We start from the raw sequence: 20,703 nt of genomic DNA on the forward strand, positions 1-20,703 counted from the left end.
TTAAAGGAGTATCCAATTTATGTGGACGTCTTCCTTCCCATGATGGGTGATCCCAGTTTTGAGTTTTTAATAAGCGATGGTTTTAGTTGTGTAGGCTCTATTTATGCACTCCTGGGCATGCTTAGGTCATGATGCTGCAAAGCTCACCATGAGAAATCGGAGGTGCTGCTGCGTGAGGAGGTGCTGCACTGTTTGCATCCGTAGGCCTGGCAGAGTTACTCGGGTATTTCAAGTATTGCTTACATCCGGGCACTTAGCCCTGGTTCTTCGGTTGGAGCCCTCCCGCTGGTGCAGCACAGACATCCTTAACTGGCCAGTGACTCCAGGAGGCAAGAAACAAGAGAAGGGACTCAGGCGGGATTTAAAAGGATGTAAAATCAATCCAGAAATCTGCCTGGTGATCCGCAAGGCAAAGTAAGGTTATCTCCTGACCAGCCGCAGGGGCCATGTCTATATTTTATTTCAGAGATGTCTTGCTTTTCGGGGCTGCTTGGGTCTTCATTGTAACCAGACATCAATTGTGAAAAGAATTTGGATTATGGATTTGAGAAAGCAAAAATATCCCATGCTGTAATTTTTCTCTGGAGTCTTACTCTCTTGCAGGGTCTTCTCAAATGTAGAAAAAAAATTGATCTAGCATACAATGATTGAATATTTGCTCTTTGTAACATGAGGGAGAAATGTGGTTTTGCTCATGTCTAGAAATCTCTTAAGTAAGCCGTTAAAGAAAGATTGGAGAAAAACTGACTTAGAGTACTGTGTTCACAAACTTTCTACTGATCATCATTTTAAGGCTAAAATCTTTAAAGTAAAGCAATGAGATTTGAGTAGATTGATGCTGACCAGGAGTACTGAATATATTGAAAATAAAGTGCTTATAAAATGGAATACTTTTAAGAGAATGTCACTTAATCTTTTGAACCAATTTTTATTTTTAAGCCATATTAGTATCAATGAGATTATGCAGCTCTATATTCTTTATTTTTTTATATGAAAGAAGCAAAACTAAGAGCAGTGATTGGTGTCTTTCAAATCATAGGGATATGTCCTGGAGGTAGTCGAAAATCAGCTTAATTTTCTAGATTTCTTATTTCCCTCCTCCCCTTTCTTGGAAAAAATGATGAGCAAAGAAACTCAGTGTTCAGGTTTTGATAGCCCACAATCCTATATCATCAGCCCATTTCCCTGCTACCATCCTAGTTCAGCATTTTTTTTATTTAGCAATTTTTTTTTTATTGTCACACCTTTGCCTTCCTGCAGGTTGTTTTTCTTACAAAACAGCCCGAATTATGTTTTTATAATGTATGTCAGATCCTGTCACATGCTGCTGGATTTTGATTACACTTTGAATAAAAGCCAAAACCCTTTTGCTGCCCTTGAAGATCTGGCTCTTTATACTCCTCCTCCTCATCTACTTATACTCCCTGGACCCACCCTGGCCCCTTCTGTGCTCCAGTTACCAGCGAGTTCTTAACTAATTGGCTTGCTTAGATACGTGGCCTTGCACTTGACATGTCCCCTTCCTGGATTGCTTTCCCACAGATCTTACCAGCATTGCCTTCTCCTTGTCATTACTGACTCTTCTTAAAAGTTACCTTCCTGAAGATCACCCAGTCCAAGGCAGCTCCCAGTCTCTTAGAGTGATACCGCTCTGCTTTGCTTCATTTATTCTATTATGTAACAAATCTTTGTTGAGCACCTGCTTTGTAACAAGAACACAGTAAAGTTCCTGCCCTTCAGGGAAATGTCATTCCAGTAACGGGGTTAATCACTAATCATCACTACTGGGGACCCCCACCCTGACCCAGTGACATAAAAGGAGTGGAAGAAGCAGAAAGCAGTGGTGGTGTTTTATTTCAGCTGGAATTTAGTGCAGAGAACTTTCGGAGAGCCCCTTCTCTCACACTTTTACTACTTATTTCTGCAAAGGCACCTCCACAACGGGAGAGGTGTTGAGGTACAGCATAAGGACACAGCCATGGGGGTCTAGCCCTCCGGAATTTACTGTGCACATTCCTGAGCAAATCACGCTGTCTACTTTAGCACTGATTTTCTCGTTTATAAATGAGGTAGTCCTATCCATTTTACATGATGTTTGAGTAAAGTCATCATGAATGTACATGAAAAAATAGAGCACCAGCCAAACGGCCCATGTAGGTGAGTTACTGAATGTTGTCTGCGGATTTCTCTAAATTTGCTGACACTTCTCCCATCTGCTCCCAAGGGAGCTTCTTGAATATATGCCTCTGCTTTCTTGTCCACCAGATAAACAACGCTGAATAATATTTAGCTTGTCTCTGATGACTGTATCTTGTTGATTCTCCCCTAACAGCATTGTCTGTTCTCCTACAGTACTTTGGAAGTTTGCTGGTCATTTTCTGTGTGGAACTGGCTTGCGGTGTTTGGACGTATGAGCAGGAGATTATGGTGAGTTCAAAGTGGGATATAGATACAGCCTGAGCAATATTTAGTGCAGCCTTCTAAATCATATACTTTGGAGTTATACATGCACATGATTATTAATTTGAATATTTATACCATATGATAACAACGATGGTCCCAGTACCTCTGAAAATCAACATTTTCTTGTCTGTGTCTAAAGCATAGTTATAAATCATAATTTGTAATATTTTATATGCTGTACTGTATATCTTTATTTTTTTTAATGTTTTTATTTATTTTTGAGAAAGAGAGAGAGAATGCAGGGGAGGGTCAGAGAGAGGAGTCACAGGATCTGAAGACGGGCTTCAGGCTCTGAGCTAGCTGTCAGCACAGAGACCAATGCGGGGCTCGAACCCACAAACCGTGAGATCATGACCTCAGCGGAAATCTGATGCTCAGCTGACTGAGCCACCTAGGTGCCCCTGTACTGTATGTCTTTAATTCCACCAGTTGCTTAAACATGGTTACAATAGACTCAAAATAATACATGCCCTAAAATAACGTTGCCAGCTTCTGAGTGTATGATAGGAAAGATTCGCATCTGCAGCAGGCTCTGGGAGAACTTGAAAACCTACATGTAAGCCTCCGGAGATGCCCACCGCGGCTGCACCCTGATGCATCTTCTGTTCACAACAAGCGGAGTCGTCTTCCACTTTAGGAAGTATATTTGAAGAGCTGTTGTGTGCTTACTTCAGCCTAGAAGCACTCTGCTAGTTTCAGACGTAGCTACATGAAAACAGCTCTTAGGCATTTTTTCTTTTTCATTTTATCAATTGAAATCACCTTTGTAGCTATGTGAGCACAAACAAGGGTAAGAGTTTCTCAGTCTTAAGATTTAACCGGTCTTGCTTGGTGTATCACTTGCCCTTCACCTTTGCTCACACTAGGCATTACTACTTTTTTAACATTTGCCCATTTTGTTGGTGAAAATTGGTGCAATTATCGCCAGTGAGGGTTAACATCTCTGCATGTCTGATCGCTGGCTGTTTTCATGGTCGCAGGCCAGGTTTTTCCCCTGCGAGCATCTTGGAGTAATTCTGTTTCAGGAAGATGATGTTTTCCAACAAGTAGTCTTTGGACCGTCTACAGCAGGAGTCACCCGGCTCAGTTCTCTTAAACTGCCGGGCACTGGGCCAGGATAGAGGGAGAAAGGGCAGGGACCAGGCGTTCGCGTTTGTGACAAGTTCCCCAGGTGAATCCTCAACATTTTAAAATGTAAGAGCTTTTAAGAAGAGAGAGACTGTTTTGTACCTGTCCCAGAGAGGCATTTCAGCAGTTGCGTGGTGGAATGGAAGTTGTGTCAGTACCGATACCGTCATTGAAGATTCTGTGGTGAGTCTGTGACTGTACTGTGAGACTGTTCTGAATCCTAAGCGGCAGTTGCAGACTAACGGGCACGTTGCCCACTCGAATTTGCCCGGAAACGATGCTTCGGCACTGACTGCCACACGTCTGGAGCCCTCTGAAGACACTCGCGCTTCCCCGGTCTGACAACTCTTAGTAAGAAGAGAGAATTTATAATATTGGTTTTTTTCTATTAAGAATTGAATAGCCAGGGCAGGTTCTAACTAATTTGATAAAGTTGAACACTTTCTTCAAAACTAAATCTCCTATTAAAATAGGAATCTTCTTGCTGTGTTTGAGAATCCCATTTTCACTCCATCCCTCGTAGCATTGTATATTTAGGGGAGTGAAAAAGAGTAGTTCGGTCCAGACTCAGTTTCTATGCTTTATTGATAAGGAGATATTCTCTTCTAATTTTTTACTGTTTTCACAAAATACAAATATAAAATGACATGCAAGCAATAGATAGTAGTCATATACTTAATCTCTGATCCGATCAGCTCAGCTTTTGATCATGTTCTGTTTGATAATTAAAGGATTTTAGAAATAAGTTTGCTCTCTATGGATTTTCAAATGGTTGTATAGTTTTTACATCATACTAATACTTGATAAATCTCCCAAGTTACAACAAATATGAAATGAATTAAGTTAAGGTATTTGAAAGGAACCGTTTTGATTCTAATATAATCTAATTCTAGAAGATACTTTCTTCTATCCCGCAAGGGGCAGTCGCCACATGTCGTCTTGGTATCACAGTGGTGCTAAATGGATGCACACCGCCATTTCAGTTGAGTGCATACTCACTCTTTGCTTATATAAATCTTTCCCACTAAGTCACCAGGCTGTTTGGGCTGTTTAAAAGTGAAATGTGGAAAATGGTTCTTTGGACAAAAAGTTTGTCAGAATTTTTTTTATTGCTCTTGCTCTAATAGCAGTGTGAATGAAAAGTGCCATTAAAGTTTATTAGCTGCCAAATTTTGCAGAACCCAGCCTTTGCATAGAATGGGCTTTGTGCTCGTAACTGTTCCATGCAAGGAGCCAATAAGTGTGTGTTTTCCTTTATGGCCAAATCACAGGATTCTGTGCCAGAACCTCAACGATCTCTGTTTCTTACCATATTTGGTCTCAGCTTGATTGTGGTCACAAGAGGGAAACAACTTATATTTATTTTGTAAAATAAAATTTAAAATAAGGCTATTCTAACAACCAAATCGAGAGATTTGACATTAGTCTGTTTCCCTGTTCTTTCTGTTGCTTATAGTCACCTCCTCTTCATTTTTTGTCTAGACGGATGAATAATGTTAACTATTTCAGATTTTTAAATTTCTAAAGAATTTATCTCATTTCCATTTATGTTCTGTTCAAAAGCATATGAAATAATAATTTGTAGTGAGGAGCCTGGATTCTGGTTCAGTTCCCTGAACTCTGTTGAAACAGTGTGAACATGAAGTGTACCTCGTTAGACCGTTTTTGGGGCAACAAAGTTGTGTGCCCAAGTGTTGGCGTGTGTTCTTTTGTATGTGCATTTCCAAGTATTAAAAAAGAAAAATAACACAGGAAAACAATGAAGAATCTCTGTGCTCAGGAATTTTGAAACTACTTCTATTGATATTATTGTCTTTTAAAATAAGATTTCAAAATAGTCCTGACCTTGAGTTAGCATCCAGCTTGTCTGGCTAAGTTTGGTCTGTATTACCCCATAGATCAGATGTGGTTACCTGTCCTGTTTCCCAGGTGCATATTCTAAACATAGCATTACACGTGTGGCGAGACGGTGACGTGGACACGTCACTTTCCCCCCTGGTCTTGTAGCTAAAGTGCCGCATGATACGCTGACTAGATTTCTGGCCACCTGTGGGCCGTGTACCTGAAGCTGTCATGGTAAAACTCCCTGTTAAGGGACACGGTGCCTGGTGACTGGAGACCTGAAGCACAAAAAGTGCTTTAATTTGAGAAGTAGTCTTTCTAAAAGTCTAGCACGTGTCCAGAAGCCAATGCTTGGAAAGATATTTACATACTTATCCAGAGTGAGGCTTGACTTGAGTTGACTTCTTTCCCTTCTTAATTCTTATCCCTTTATTTTAGTTCTATAATCTGCAGTCACTTCAAAGACCAACTCCATAGCATTCCGAAGTCAAGTCAAAGAGCTTTTCTGGGCAGGGGTCACTTGTTATGAAGAGCTCTTCAGCTAGACCTGTAGGATATACAATAAAGCTCTTGTTCTGTGACTTCCTAATGCTTGATATTGCCATTAAATTATTTTGCTTCTTTTTCTTTGTTTAATGTAAACTTCCTCATTCTCTGCAAACATCTACACATAGAAATTGTTTAATAAGGAGCTAATAGCCTTCAGCTTAATTTGGGCCACAAGTATAAGTTTAAAATAGCGTCGGTTAATTGCAGTGCCTTCCAACTATGTGTCAGAGTCTGTGAGCAATTGTATTTGGGAATGTGTGAACGTTTGTGTGTCTGAATGTGTGTGTTTGTGTGGTCCAGCTGTTGATATTTTGTTCGTTATCTCCAGGTTCCAGTACAGTGGTCAGACATGGTCACTTTGAAAGCCAGAATGACGAATTATGGCTTACCTAGATACCGGTGGCTTACTCACGCTTGGAATTTTTTCCAGAGAGAGGTAAGTACTACAATTTCTGAGGTAGAGGGTATGGAATAAATGGCACGCTTTCAAAATGTTCAAAGCTTTGGCTTTGGTCATTTTCTCTGGACTGAAAAGTGAAGTCTAAGATCCAGTTACCGTTGGTGGAATTCTTTGCTGAGAAATACCTTAAGTGACTCCATGCCCTTCTTTTCTTCCTGTGTGCACCATTTTCCCCTTCATTTCACATGCTTCACATATATTTTAAGAGTTTCTTGAAAGCTATGTTGCTAAACTACTGTGAAGTTTTAGGAGAGTTTCTGGATAAATATCCAAGTTTTACTTGAATAGATAATTTTCCATGACCTTTAGGGCTGTCTATATTTTTAAAGTGTTTTTTTAAATGATGGCTCTTACTGTGGAATTAAGCATCAGTATATCATTGAGAACATAAGCTTTTGGGGCGCCTGGGTGGCTCAGTCGGTAAAGTGTCTGACTCTTGATTTCAGCTCAGGTCGTGATCTCACTGTTCGTGGGATGGAGCCCTGTGTCAGGCTGTGTGCAGACAGCACAGCGCTTGCTTGGCATTCTCTCTCTCTCTCTCTCTCTCTCTCTCTCTCTCTCTCTGCACCTCCTTCATGCTCTCTTTCAAAATAAAGAAAGAAACATTTTTTTTTAACAAAGCATGAGCTTTCTAGTGAGATCTTGGTTCAGATTCTGGCTCTGCTCCTTACCATTACATGAGCTTCTATAACTTACTTAACTTCTTTAGCCTCTGTCTCCTCACCTGTAAAACAGGGATAATAAAATTACCTGACTATTTAGATTGTTGAGAAGATTGAATGGGACCATTAGTTTGATCTCATTTAGCTTAAAGTTATTAACTACAGCATCAAAAAGTACAGGTGCTTTTAGCTTTTCCTACCTAACTTCCACATAACCCAATCATCCTCCCAGACACAGACTATATTTAGATGTTTAAAATGGTGACTTGAAATTAACCGCTGATCTTGCTTCAAACCAAGCTCTTTACCCAAGCCGTTTTCTTGTGACCGGAGATGCCGGGGTGACCGAGAATACCTGTTTCCTTTTATTTCATTTAGAGCTGGGCCACAGTGCATGTGAGAGGCAGTGTCTTACAGGATGGATATCCAGCTTTCTGCTCAGTTACTCTGTTTGGAATACGGACAGAGGTTCAAGTCGAGGATAATCTCCAAATCTGGCTCTTTGTGTTACAGTTGTTGAGATGGTGAAAAGTATCACAGTGACACAGATTTCCTATTTATTTAAATGCTTCCTGACTTTGTTTGTTTACTGTTCATTTGTACTAAAAGCAACACGAAGGGAAAATAGGTGAGGCATTAGGGAATTTATGGTAAGCTGTGTTCAGTTGCTGCCCTGGGTGGAGCCGGCCCAGAGCTTCTTATTTCCTGGGATTTCTGATGTAGGCCTGATAAAACAGGTTAGAAAGCAAGGTGAGTTTTTTTTTTTTTTTTCCCAGTAGCACAAAGAGGAGCTTTACTTAGGTAGACAAGGTATGGCACTGCAAATGATAGTACAGATTTTTTTTTATGCTTTTTATTTTTGAGAGACAGAGAGAGCCAGTATGAGCAGGGGAGGGTCAGAGAGAGAGGGAGATACAGAATCTGAAGCAGGCTCCAGGCTCTGAGAGCGAGCTGTCAGCACAAGACTGATGCGAAGCTCGAACCCACAAACCATGAGATCGTGACCTGAACTGAAGCCGGACGCTTAACCGACTGAGCCACCCAGGCACCCCCAGATGTTTTTAGCTTTGTTGCCTGGTAAGTTCCTTCCTCCGTATCATAGGCCATTTCACCCAAAAGGAGGTGGTGAAGACCTCTGGGCACCCTGAAAGAGTCTTTTAAAGCTCCTTCATGTTAGTTTTCTAAGGCTGTGACCATAATAAATTCCCACAGACTGGGGGGCTTGAACGACAGAAATGTTTGGGGGGCTAGAAGCCTGAGATCAAGGGGCATGGGGTGATTTCTTCTGGGCCTCTCTCCCGGCTTGTAGCCAGCAGTCTTTCCCCTGGTCTTCACATCGTCTTCCTTCTGTTGTATACCTGCGTTCAGATTTCTCCTTCTTTTATGGATGTAAGTCAGAGAGGAGTAGAGCCCACCTTTATGACCTTATTTAATTTAATTCCCTCTGTAAAGATCCTGTCTCCAAAGGTGGTCACAATCTGGGGTGAATTTGGGGAAGGGGGAACACAGTTTAGCCCATAACACCCCTCTCGCAAAATAGATTGTAGAGCTAACAGTGACCTTGCCAGGCCCCAGTTTTTCTGACCCTCATTCAGTGCAGTTCAATGCATGTACCTCATTTTAGTGGATGCCCACTCAAGCCCTAGTGATCTTTATTTCATATCCTTTTTAAAAATTGAATTTTAAAGGTGTATCTACTTATTTATTTTACCTTAATGATTAGAGCAGAGGCTTTGGAATAAACAGGCTCCTGCCACATACTGGTCAGTGATCTCTGCAAGTCAATTGACCCATTAGAACTTCACTTTCTTTGTATGTGATGTGGTATTTTCCGGTTTCACGGGATGCAGGCAAGAGTAGCCCTGTCTCGTAATGTGATTTTACAGGAGGCAAGTTAACTGTGAGAATATGTAAACCATGGTCTTGTGTACTATAATGGAGGAACCACTTAGGGGAATTTTCAGGAAAAATTTCACCACTGCTTCAGTATCTTCTGTTGATAAAGAAAAACAACTATGTAAAATGGAAAAAAAAATGACTCGGTGACTTATTAAAATTAAAAAGAAATATCTGGCACTGAACATGGTATGCTTAAGTTATTTGGAAAAGTCATTTCTGTGGAGCACCTCATTTCCTGACAAGGCCAGATAAATGGACTGTTCCAGTGTGGATGGAGTTTGAGTTCCAAGAACTATACTTTTGTCATCAACATAGAAAAACATATGTCCTTAGGAGAGGAGAGAAGTAGGTTTTCTCTAAGCACAAGGATTTAAAAAGCCTGCTTGGAAATATAGTAGTTTATGATTTTTAGAAAGTGAAGTCTTTTTACTACATATTTTTTTATGGATACTCAAGGCCTTATGTAAAATACATGATGTCAAATTACGTTTGACTTAATTTATGATGTTTATGGTATGTCTGTAGCTTTTGGAACAAGTTTATAAAAGGAAAATACTAAAAATGAATGTTTCTCAGAAAACTTTAGTGTTACTCATGGCATCAATAATTTATCATTTACAGTAGTCTTAAGATGGTTTTTTTCCTTTTTAAAAATTAGATATTTAGGCAAATGAAGAAGTGTAAAATGGTTTTTAGTATTTTCCTTGTTTCATTTTACATGAGAAGTTCAGAATTCTTCATAGTTGAGTTTAGTTGGATTTTGAAATGGTGGATTGTGACATTTTATGATACGGTGTTAATCCTGGACCCAGATCGGTCTGTTGGGCTTCGTAATTTGCAGACCAGTCACTCTTGGCAAAGTTCTTCTCAGCGGTTGCCCAGAGTCCTTGTTTTTGACTCTATGGAAGAGTAACTCTCTCGACCCAAGGGTAGAAAATTATCATAGTTAATTATTCTGCACCTAATCTACATATGTCCTTAAGCAGTGTTTCTAAACTTTCAGCAGAGAACGTTTTTGCTAATCCTTGGTGAAATGAGACAAAAAAGAACAAAAGACAATGGTAGTTTTCCTTAAATCCAATTTTATTCAAGCTAGAGGCCCACCGTTTCTTCTGAGATTGTGGTGATAAACTATGATACTTTATTTCAAGATTCTCATTCAGTTAAATAAAAATTTGTTGGCCAAACCTGTGTTTATGTTTCGAAAAGTTTTTGAAAATTTACTGGTTCAGCCGTCCAAGTTGGGTAATCTTTGTGATGTGGACTTTTGGTCAACAGCTCTTTCTACAGAGATAATGGAAACTTTTAATTTAATATCTGAATGTATTAAGCAGTTAAATTGTTAAACTAGGTAATGTGCAAATAGATGGATCAATTATTCTTTAGTTGCCAAAGGTTTAATGGTAAATATAAGATTCTAGCTAATGATTTTGTTACTGTGAATCTGGAGTCCGTTGCTGTAGGGCCGCTTGTGGAGGACTGTACACTGTGGAGAGCCTTGGCCATGCTGATCTGTCCTCATGTGTTATGAGCATTATTGTTCAGAATTGTCCCGTTATAGAGTCCTTTGCTACATTTTTGTCATCAACATAGAATGTACACATATCACGAGGTGATGACAGAAGCGAGTTTAGCTCTGGGCACAAACATTTAAGAAATTTAACGTTTAATCTTCTGTAAGTTAAGAAAATATTTTTGTAGTTGCTGAGCCTGACCAGTTATTCTTCTGCAGTTTAAATGCTGTGGGGTGGTGTACTTCACCGACTGGCTGGAAATGACAGAGATGGACTGGCCCCCGGATTCCTGCTGTGTTAGGGAATTCCCTGGATGTTCCAAGCAGGCCCACCAGGAGGATCTCAGTGACCTGTACCAAGAGGTAAGGCCGTATGTGGTGAACTTATCATGCATACAAGTTTTCTTATAATGACTTTTAAGAACCAACAATTTTCCAATGAAATTTTCCTCTTTGGTCTAAATATAAAGATCCTTAAAATTACACTCTTATTTGTGGAGAAACCAGAGAGGAGCTAAGAATCAGTATAAAAACCTGAACCTTACCACATGTTAGCAAAGGAAATTGGGGGAAGGGGCGCTTGGGTGGCTCAGTCAGTTGTATCTGACTTCAGCTCAGGTCGTAATGTCTCACGCTTCATGAGTTCAAGCGCCGCATCAGGCTCTGTGCCAACAGCTCAGAGCCTGGACCCTGCTTCATATTCTGTGTCTCCTTCTCTCTCTCTCTCTGTCCCTCCCCTGCTCATGCTCTGTCTCTCTGTCTCCCTAAAAAATAAATAAACATTAAAAAGAGAAATTGAACAAAAAAATTGTGGAAGACTCGATTTAGAATCAGTTGGATTTTAAACTGCATTGTCTAGAACCAAGTTCTCTTGCCTCTTAGAGATCCTTCGGAAACAGAAGCATGCAGAGAGTATAAAGAACTCTGAATATTTTGGAAGAAAAGGTTTGGAGTTCTCGAATAGACTACGTATCTTAGGGCCTCCTTAGAGACTAAAGCATATGTTGTAAAAAAAAAAAAAAATCCCACTCTCCAGGGAAAATGCTGTCTTCTACTCTTCAGTTCCCCCTACTGGCTAATGATCAGCGATGTCAGTTTTGGTTAAGCTGATCTAAAGAAATTAGATGCTCACTGGGTTTAGAATCAATCATCTCATGCCCAAGAAAGTTGCATGTCTGTGTTTTCTGGGAGAATTTAGCAGAATCATCAGTTATTCCTTTTGTTAGCAGAAGCTTTCCCATTCTTTCATTTTCAAACTTTGTTAGCAGCAGAATCTTAATTCAAATTAAAATCTAGAACTACATCATCCGGTACAGTCACCCACAGCTACATGTGGCTATTAAAATTAAAATTAAATTAAATTAAAATTTCATTTCCTTAGTTCAAATAGCTACATTTCAAATGCTTAGAAGCCACTTGAGACTTGCAGCCTCAGTATTAGACAATGCAGATATAAGACATTTCCACATTACAGAAAATTTTCTTCCAGCCTTGATCTAGAGTGGAAGCTCAAAATATAAATCAGACGCAAGGGAAGCTGCTCAGGCTGAGGGGCTAGGATCATTTCCCAGAAACATCTCCAGTCAAGCATCTGGGTATCCAAAAGCACCATTGAAAACCTCCGGCTTACCATAAAGTATGGCAATAAAGAGCGAAACTTTTAAAACGGGACATCCAGATTCATAAAACCTACATTTTTATATATTTCAAGATAGTTACCTTAAGAGGCTACCCATTTTCCCCCAGAAATACTATTATTGTTCAAAACATCTTTTAGGCTGCCCAAGTCAGTTATGGAGATGCACAAAAATCAGTTTCATTAGTTTATGGTGTAAATTAACTTATTTGAAAAAGATGGCAGATTACCTCCACAAATGGTCCATCATATTTATAGCTTCGATAAAGAATTCATCTCAGAGGACAAGACTATGCCACATTAAGCATATCCAAAATAAGTGCTTTGGGCCCTGAAGTGCCACAGAGAAGTGTGCCAAGTATTTTTTAAGAGATTTAGAATTGTATTTGTTTCCTAGGGCTGCTGTAATAAAGTACCTCAAAGTGAGTGGCTTAAACAGAAGATATTTATTGTTTCATGGTTCTGAAAGCTAGAGGCTTGAGGTCAAGGTGTCAGGAAGGTTGGTTCTTTCTGAGGGGTGTGAGGAAGAATCTGTTCTATGCCCTTTCCCTCAGCTGCTGATGGTCTGATGGCAATCTTTGATGCTCCTTGGTTGTAGGAGCATCACCCCAATCTCCGCCTTCATCTTCGTATGGATTCTCCCTGTTTGTATAGATCTCCAGATTTCACTTTGCTCCTAAGGACACAAGTCATGTTGGATTAGAGGCCCACCCTGTTTCAGTATCACTTCATCTTAACTAATTACATCTGCAATGACTCTATTTCCAAATAAGATCACATTTGGGGTTCTGGGGATTAGGACCTCTACATATGCATTAGGGGGAACACAATTCAACTCATAACAAGAATTGTTGAAACAACTAATTACTTAGGTTGTTAATTTTAAAAGGTAATCAAATAATCTTTGGGTCAGTGTTTTTGAGTTCCTTAGTGATTATGCTACACCTTTTTTTCTTTGGGTGAAAAGAAATGAGGATGGCCAATTCATCAGTTCAACAGTTAAGGTCCTGTTCATGCCATAGAACAGAAAACAATGCTTAGTATTTCTAAGATATTATTAAATGCAAACATAACTGTGGGTATTCAAATATAACTCACCACTAGGTTTTAAAACCACAGATGATTACAGTATAGATATTAAGTGTATATGTGAATGGGAACTTATCAACTTTCCTAGTGTGAACGTAATCCATTTGTTAGTTTTGGGGAGTGGCCAAGTCAGTATGGGAAATTATTGGGCTACAATGCTATACAGAATCTTTACTTTCTTTAGTGATTAATACTGATAATACGATTATAACCAATATTGATCATAAGAATGGAAAAACATGAATCCACCAGATCTTCCCGTAAAGTCAGAATATGGATATATTCACTTCACTTGTACTTTGGTTGAAAGCATTCAATTAAATTTTCGCTAAACATTTTTTGCTATAAAAATGCCATTCATTTTTACTAGTTTATCTTAGATTATTTCCACTAGTAGTATTTATAATGGAATGCCTCACATTCAGTCTGTCTATAATTGCTTATTCTAAGGATTTTAAGATTGAAAGAAGCCACACTATTGTGCATGTGCAGGTTGAAGAGCCAGATTATTTTAAAAGCTTTTTCATATTTTCATCAAAAGATTTTCAGTAGCAAGCTAGCATTGCCAGTTATGAGATATTCTTTAGACAGACTTCCAGCATAAATGGAGGTGCATTATATTATAGTAAATCTGCTTTTGCATTTTATAATTAATAACAGATGCTGGTATTGGTAATGATATAGTGCATAATTATATGCATAGTTGACTTATAAAAGTGGATCACTTAGTAGCTTTATGGTACAAATACAATTAAACCCATCATTGAAAATAAGACTTAATTCCACTTTGCCCTGGAGAACATATGTTTCCTAATTGAAGAGTGCCCAGAGACCATCCACCTGGAAGATGAGGCGGCTAACAGGGAGGGACAAGCGAGGGGCAGCTGCAGGTATTTATGTTGCTTATTCTGAAGTAGCAGATACTAAGGGGGGATATTTTAGATGTCTTCAAATATTTCAAAGTTCATCATTCAGAACAGGAACTAGAGTTACTCATTGTTGCTCCCAGGGCCAGACATTACAGGAAGGAAATTTTGAATCAATAGAAGGAAGACCTTGCTCATCAAAATCCGTCAGTTATGACACAGGCTCTCCTATAAAATAATGAGTGACTCATCACTAAAAATATTAAAGTCAAGGTCAGATAACCATATCATTGGTGGGTAGAATGGGTTTTTAAATTAAGAGTGAATCTGGACTAGCTGAACTTTAAGGTCTCTTTTATCTTTCATATTCTGTAAGCTCAGAGATAAGAAGTGGCTTTCTTCCTGCAAGCTTTCTTCAGGAGTCTGAAATCAAGGAAATAAATCATTCTCAACCATCTGGTGGCCTGCACGGTCCCTGACCCAATAATATTTTATGACACATTTGAAACCTGTGAAAAATGACAAGAGCAGAAATAAAGCAACAATTGCACATTTTAGAAACACTCCCATCAGAGGTATTGTTGGATTTGGCACACAGCTCCTCCAATACCTGTAATAAGCTACACACTTGTATAAAAGTAGAGATGTAAGAATCACAGGTGAAAATTTCTGGCCATCAATTTGGTTCCATCATATTCATTAATTCACACTGTTTGGTGAGTGCCAGGTGCTAATGTAAATGCTGAGGATATAACAGACTGTTACAAAAACTCTCCTGCTGTGTAACTTACATTCTTGTTAGGAGTATAGACATTTAGAAAGAAAGAAAACAACAATAAAAATAATTTCAGGTAACGGTAAGCGTTAAGTTGGGTTGTGATCTGGAGAATGGCTTTTTTGGCGAGGGAGCTTCATAGGATGGTTATGCACCTACTCTTTTAGGAAGTGACATTTGCACTGAGAGCAATCGATGCAAAGATCCACTGAAGGGGCACCTGGGTGGCTCACCAGTTAAGCATTCAACTCCTGATTCAGGCTCAGGTCATGATCTCACGGTTCGTGAGTTCCAGCCCCATGTCACGCTACATGCTGACAGTGTAGAGCCTGCTTGGGATTCTCTCTCTCTGCCCTTACCCCATGCATGCTACCCCCCTCCCCCCACCTCCAAAATAAATAAATAAACTTAAAAAAAAATCCACTGAAGAATTTTTTTTAGCCTAGGAAACTGTAAGTGCAAAAGCTCACCCAGAGGTAGCTTAGTCAGTGATTACTGACTGCTTACTACCCTGTTTCTTGGGATCGTTTTTGTGACCACACTGTCTAAATACCAGGTGTGAGGCTTGGCCTCAGCAAAACATCAGACTCCGAGTGTACGTTGGTAGAATACGAGACTGGAATGTCTCTTCCTTCTCTTACCTGCTGAGTTTTCCACCATGTCATTACTAAAGGTCTCTGTCTAGACTTGATCTGGAGAAGAAAAATGGAGAGACAGAGTCTTAAAGAAGGTAGCAGAGAAAAAGGCTTTGTAGAGCATAGACTATCAAGCTCTTGCCAGTGGATCTGAGCTCTTCTTGGACGGGCTTCCAGGGAGACGTGGTACTGCTGCAATTGTTTTCAATATTTCATATGTATGTTTTTCAAGGACTAAGATCCTTAGCTTTTACCAGCTTTTCTTGGGATTTCATACCAAAAAGTGTGACAAACCATGGTCGTTGAGGTAGTTTCCGTGTTTGCTACCCCTGTTGGGAAATGAAGCATAAACATCTTTCAGAGGGATTGGAATTAAGTTTTCTTCCTCCGTATGCTGCCTCAAGATAACTAAATGCAAGTAAACAAGTTCACAACAGGCCCGCCTTCAAAAGGACCAGTTCAAAATGTCAAACAAAGAGGAACAGAGAGTAAAGTGAGATGTATCTCTAAAGGCACATCTTGTTTTGTAGTTAGGAGAAAGACCACCGTTAAAAGATATTGTTGGCTTCTTCGGAAAAGTAGTATTCGCAGCAGCTGATGTGAGGGCTGGGTAGAGATGGTTTCCACACAGCTGGTGCCTTCAGAACATTTTCCCTTTATCTTATTTATTTTTAATTTTTTATGTTTATTTTTGAGAGAGATAGAGATACAGAGTACAAGCAGGGATGGGCAGAGAGAGAGAGAGGGAGACACAGAATCTGAAGCAGGCTCCAGACTCTGAGCTGTCAGCACAGAGCTTGACATGGGGCTCAAACCCACAAACCATGAGATCATAACCTGAGCCGAATTCAGATACTTAACCAAGTAAACCACTCAGGCGCCCCATTTTTTTTTTAGTTTATTTACTTATTTTGAAAGAGAGAGAGCAAGTAGGGGAGGGGCAGGGAGCAGGAGAGAGAGAGAGAATCCCAGGCAGGCCCCATACTGTTGGTGCAGAGCCCAATGCGGGGTTCGAACTCACAAATGAGCTGAGCCAAAGTTGGCCGCTAACCGACTGAGCCACCCGGATGCCCCTGGAACACTTTCCCTTTAGACCCTTAGTCTTTATAGATTCCATGTGATTTGGGGTCTGAATAGCAAATATTCTTTGTAATTACCAAGTAATTTTGCCCCAAACCACTCTGCCTCTTAGGTGGTTGTTTATTTCTGGTCTGAGTAACAGAAAACGTGGACACAGAGGGTGATAGGGAAGGCCAGGGAGTGTGGAAGTGAAGGGATGTGCTCGGTATCCAGCATGAAGACCCCAGAGGGTGACGAGCATGTAGAGGTCCATGGTACTCCCAGAAGGTAGGTTCATGGACAGATCGGAGACGCTCCCCCAGGTTGAAGGTGGGCCAGCTCTCGGTGAGCCACGTGGGATGGTGGTTCGTTCCAGGTTTTTGTTCTCTCTGTTGTGTGTTCTCTGCTGTGTCAGCTGTCGCCCCTCACAGATTGGAGGTCCTGTTCCTCTTTATCTCCTTTGTACCCTGTTGTCATCGGCAAATGGTATTTGCTTTATAATCTGTGCACATTTACTTTTCTGGGCAGCATCTTAGCCTTCAGCACTTTTGATGAACACTCTTCTTTTAACATTAGAAAGGTGAGTCAATTCTATATGTCTGCTTTGATTAATAGAAACAACTTTGATTTTATAATTTTCATACACAACATCCTAAACACAGAGATATTTCCTTAACAATCTTTGTGGTGGAGACATGGCAGAGTATTGTAGATACAAAAGGAGATGCTGGGGAACAGGGGTATGGCTTTCTGGCAAGTTCTACATAGCTATGAGATTATTTTTCTCCCAGGTAGCCCTGGTCTTAAATTACTAGAAGTGGGATTCTCCTTAGGACCAAGTAAATCACCGCACAAAAAAATAAAATGAGAGGTGAGTGTTGAAAGATTAGTGTAAGACCAGAAGCCAGAGGTAACAGTTTAGGCCCTTGGCTAGGGACTGACCAGTTGCAGTAACATAAACTTAGTCAAATCTGCTCAGTGATGATCCTCACATCAGTGGTTACAATAAGAGAGAGGAATTGATGATATCATTTTGGGGCACAAGAAGGATCTAGACATGGATAGGTAATTACCATTTTGTTTATGTTTGAGGTATGCATAGGGGCTAGTCTTTCCCTGAGAGAAGCAGGCGTTAGCCAGGTGGACAGAGTACTGGGGAGGTAAGGCCGGAAAGGGCATTGAAGGTGAAGAGGCGGTGGTGCAATTAGAGCCAGAGGAACGTGAGCAGAGCTGGAGCCTGGGGTGTGGCAGGGCCTCCCTGGCTTGCTGGCCCGGGCAGGCGCTGGATCACAAAGACCCCTGTCTGTCCTGCTAACCGCATGCATTTTATGCTCAAGTCTGTGAGTAGTTGCCAAGTAGAAAGGCAAGCACGTTCACAAATTTGAGGCATTATTGTGAAAGGAAAGCTTAGCGCTGAGCAGTTGCAGGATTCTGATTTTATTAATAATGAAGCTCCTTTCTCAGATAAACACACACAGAACCTCCTGCGCGGATAGTAATCAGTAGGCAGCTTTCAGGTTCAGTGCTTATTTAGATGGAATATCCCCAAGAAGTTCCATTCTCAGGGTTCTTTTATATGAAGTCAAAGACACTCCCTCCGGCCTCTCTGCTGACTTCATTATCTCCTCAGCACCTGCCCGCAGGGGTCAGGTTGGCTCTGACTTGGGGCGATATCTGTTTTATCATTCAGAGCCCTGCAGGACTGGTTTGTGCTTGGTGGGGGAAGGTCTCTTTTATCTTCGGGCTTTTGCTTGATCTAATCGGGCCTTGCACTGTTCTGCTAGTTTTGCCTAAGGTATACAAATGCATTCTTTTCTTTCTGGCGCAGTTTACTTGTGTGTTTCCTGTTACGTAGTCACCGTTCTTGTGCTTTGTTAATGAAGACTTGCAAGGTTTACCTTTAGAATATGCTCACAAGAAATCCATTGTAATATTTTGACCTGAAAGAAGTACTTTACAAAGTAAGAATTTTAGATGTGTGCCTTGAAGTCATTGTCGCCCTTGTGAAGAGTGGAGGTAAGGACTAGGTCTTGAGACCTGGAAGAGAGGTAGGAGACTGTTGCAGGTGATTCACGAGAGTGATGATAAGGGCCGGGTTTAGGGTAGTGCCACTGAGGACAGAGGGGAGGGGATGGATGTGAGTGATTTGAGGGGAGTGAACAAAATGATGAATTGGTTGTGCAGAACAAATGACAGGAAGCTTGCAAGGACACTAGGCGTGGACTTGGACCCTGATTGGATAAAGAAGCCATTTACTGAGGAGATAGGTTGGATTTGATTGGGTCCATCTTGGGAATGCTGGGTTAAAGGTTCCTGTCAGGTACGCCATGTGCGGAAATCCAGTAGAGAATGCGAAGCTCAGTAGACCTCATTCAGTCAGAGATGTGGATTTTGTGTGGGCCAATCAGGGGAAGAGCTAATTCCATATGCAATGGGTTGAATAAGGTAGGAATCTAGTTTCCTCTCATAAACCAGTCAGGTGGGCCAGGTTGCCAGGCAACTCTGCTGCCTACGTTCATCCAGGGACCCAGGAGAGTGAGGCAATTTCACCTTTTTTTAAATACCTGCCTTTCAAAATTGCTCCCATTTTTCTCCAGTTCCAGTCAGTGGGAAGGAGGACGTGGAAAGAGAACATCCAATGTGTTCAGCTTTACACTCATCGCCTCTGCTCACATTCCATTGGCAAGAGTTCCTTGGTCCTGCTTAGCGGCAAGGGAGGCTGAGAGATGTGGCCTCTGGCTCGGAGGCTGTGTTCCCATAGACAACACTGATTACAGTGAAGTGGAGAACAGCCTGGGGCAGGTGGGGGACTGACAGTTTACAGGTGTTATCAGAGTAGGTGAGGCCACCAGTGAATGCTTGGGAGAACATCAGGTCACACAAAGAGGTGGTGAGAAGAATGCGGCAGAGGACAGGATTTAGGGAATGGCACCACGAAGGACAGAAGAGGAGCCGCACCTATTATTGTTGGCAGAGGAGAAATGGAAAGCAGTGCCCTGGAAGTCAAGGAAGGAGAGGGCTTTAGAAATGAGTTTTCTCTAGTGAGGAAGCATGGTGCAGAGGTTAAGATCAGGCTCCGAAGCCCGACTCCTGAGGTTAATTCTTCACTCTGGGCCTTACTAGCTGTGTGATCATGACCAAGGTTTTCCTGTCTTTGTGTTTCATTTTTCTCACCTGCAAAATGAAGATAACCAAAGTACCCATCTCGGGGTTGTTTGGAGAGTAATGACCATATTAATGGGCTAAGAACAATGCCTGTTTGCCGTAAATACTACCAGGAATAGCTGAGAGTTAAGGTAAATTAGGGATTGGAAAGTACACTTTGGATTTTTAAATAAGATACTCACTTACATAGCTCGCTAAACATGCATTACCTCGTTGAAGCCCTAAAATATTTCCATGAAGGTGCAGTATTATTATCTTTATTTTACAGATGAGAAAAGAGAGACACAAAGAGGCTAAGTGACCTAGCCCTATGTCATAGCTAGTCAGTGACTGAGCTGAGATCTATTTGATTTCAAAGCCCATATTTTTAGACATTAAAATTTTGAGATGTGGAATACATGGTGAGGAGCAAGCTGAATGTTTGTAGATCTTTTTCACTCGTAAACCTCAATGTCTTTATTTTTAAAATGAGATTAATAACAGTACCTACCTCACTCTAGTATTACAAAGATAAATCAAGCTTCTTAATGAGAAACCCTTACCAAGCCACTTGGCATATCATAAACACAAATCTCCAATGTGTGGGGGTAGCTAATGACAGTAATGACAATAATAACTTATTTATTAACATATTTATTAAAGTAAATAGAACAATTAACGATCTATCATTAGATTTTTAACTAACCAAATTGCACTGGGTTTGCTAGTTAAAGACAGGAAGAGTATGCATTTTCTGTTCTATGTTATGCACGAATAGATCTGTGCTGGCTGAAGGTAGATTTTCAGGTCAAGATTATGGGGACTTCATGTGGTTTCTGACGCTGCTTGTTTTAACACCTTCCCACTTCTTTAGCTGAAATTTAGGCGGCCAAGGGCCCAGTGAGAGACAACGTTTGCTTGAGCAGCTCATAAAATGTGCTCCTGCTCAGTCCATCAGGAGCGCCTCCTGCAGGAGCCAGCTC

The 20,703-nt window shown here is 40.7% G+C and overlaps 1 protein-coding gene across 6 annotated transcripts in view; it reads left to right on the top strand.

Moving 5' to 3' along the window:
* The window catches only part of TSPAN12 (tetraspanin 12), a 63,702-nt gene that overhangs the window by 33,789 nt on the left and 9,210 nt on the right, over window positions 1-20,703 (top strand). For all 6 annotated transcript variants that reach the window (XM_029955744.1, XM_029955736.1, XM_029955751.1 and 3 more), the window contains 3 exons: window positions 2,353-2,427; window positions 6,311-6,418; window positions 10,736-10,879. In XM_029955744.1, the coding sequence (XP_029811604.1) occupies window positions 2,353-2,427; window positions 6,311-6,418; window positions 10,736-10,879 (327 nt within the window). The remainder of the gene's footprint in view (window positions 1-2,352; window positions 2,428-6,310; window positions 6,419-10,735; window positions 10,880-20,703) is intronic.

This window comes from Suricata suricatta, chromosome 2 (assembly GCF_006229205.1).
Source record: "Suricata suricatta isolate VVHF042 chromosome 2, meerkat_22Aug2017_6uvM2_HiC, whole genome shotgun sequence".
Taxonomy (NCBI): domain Eukaryota; kingdom Metazoa; phylum Chordata; class Mammalia; order Carnivora; family Herpestidae; genus Suricata; species Suricata suricatta.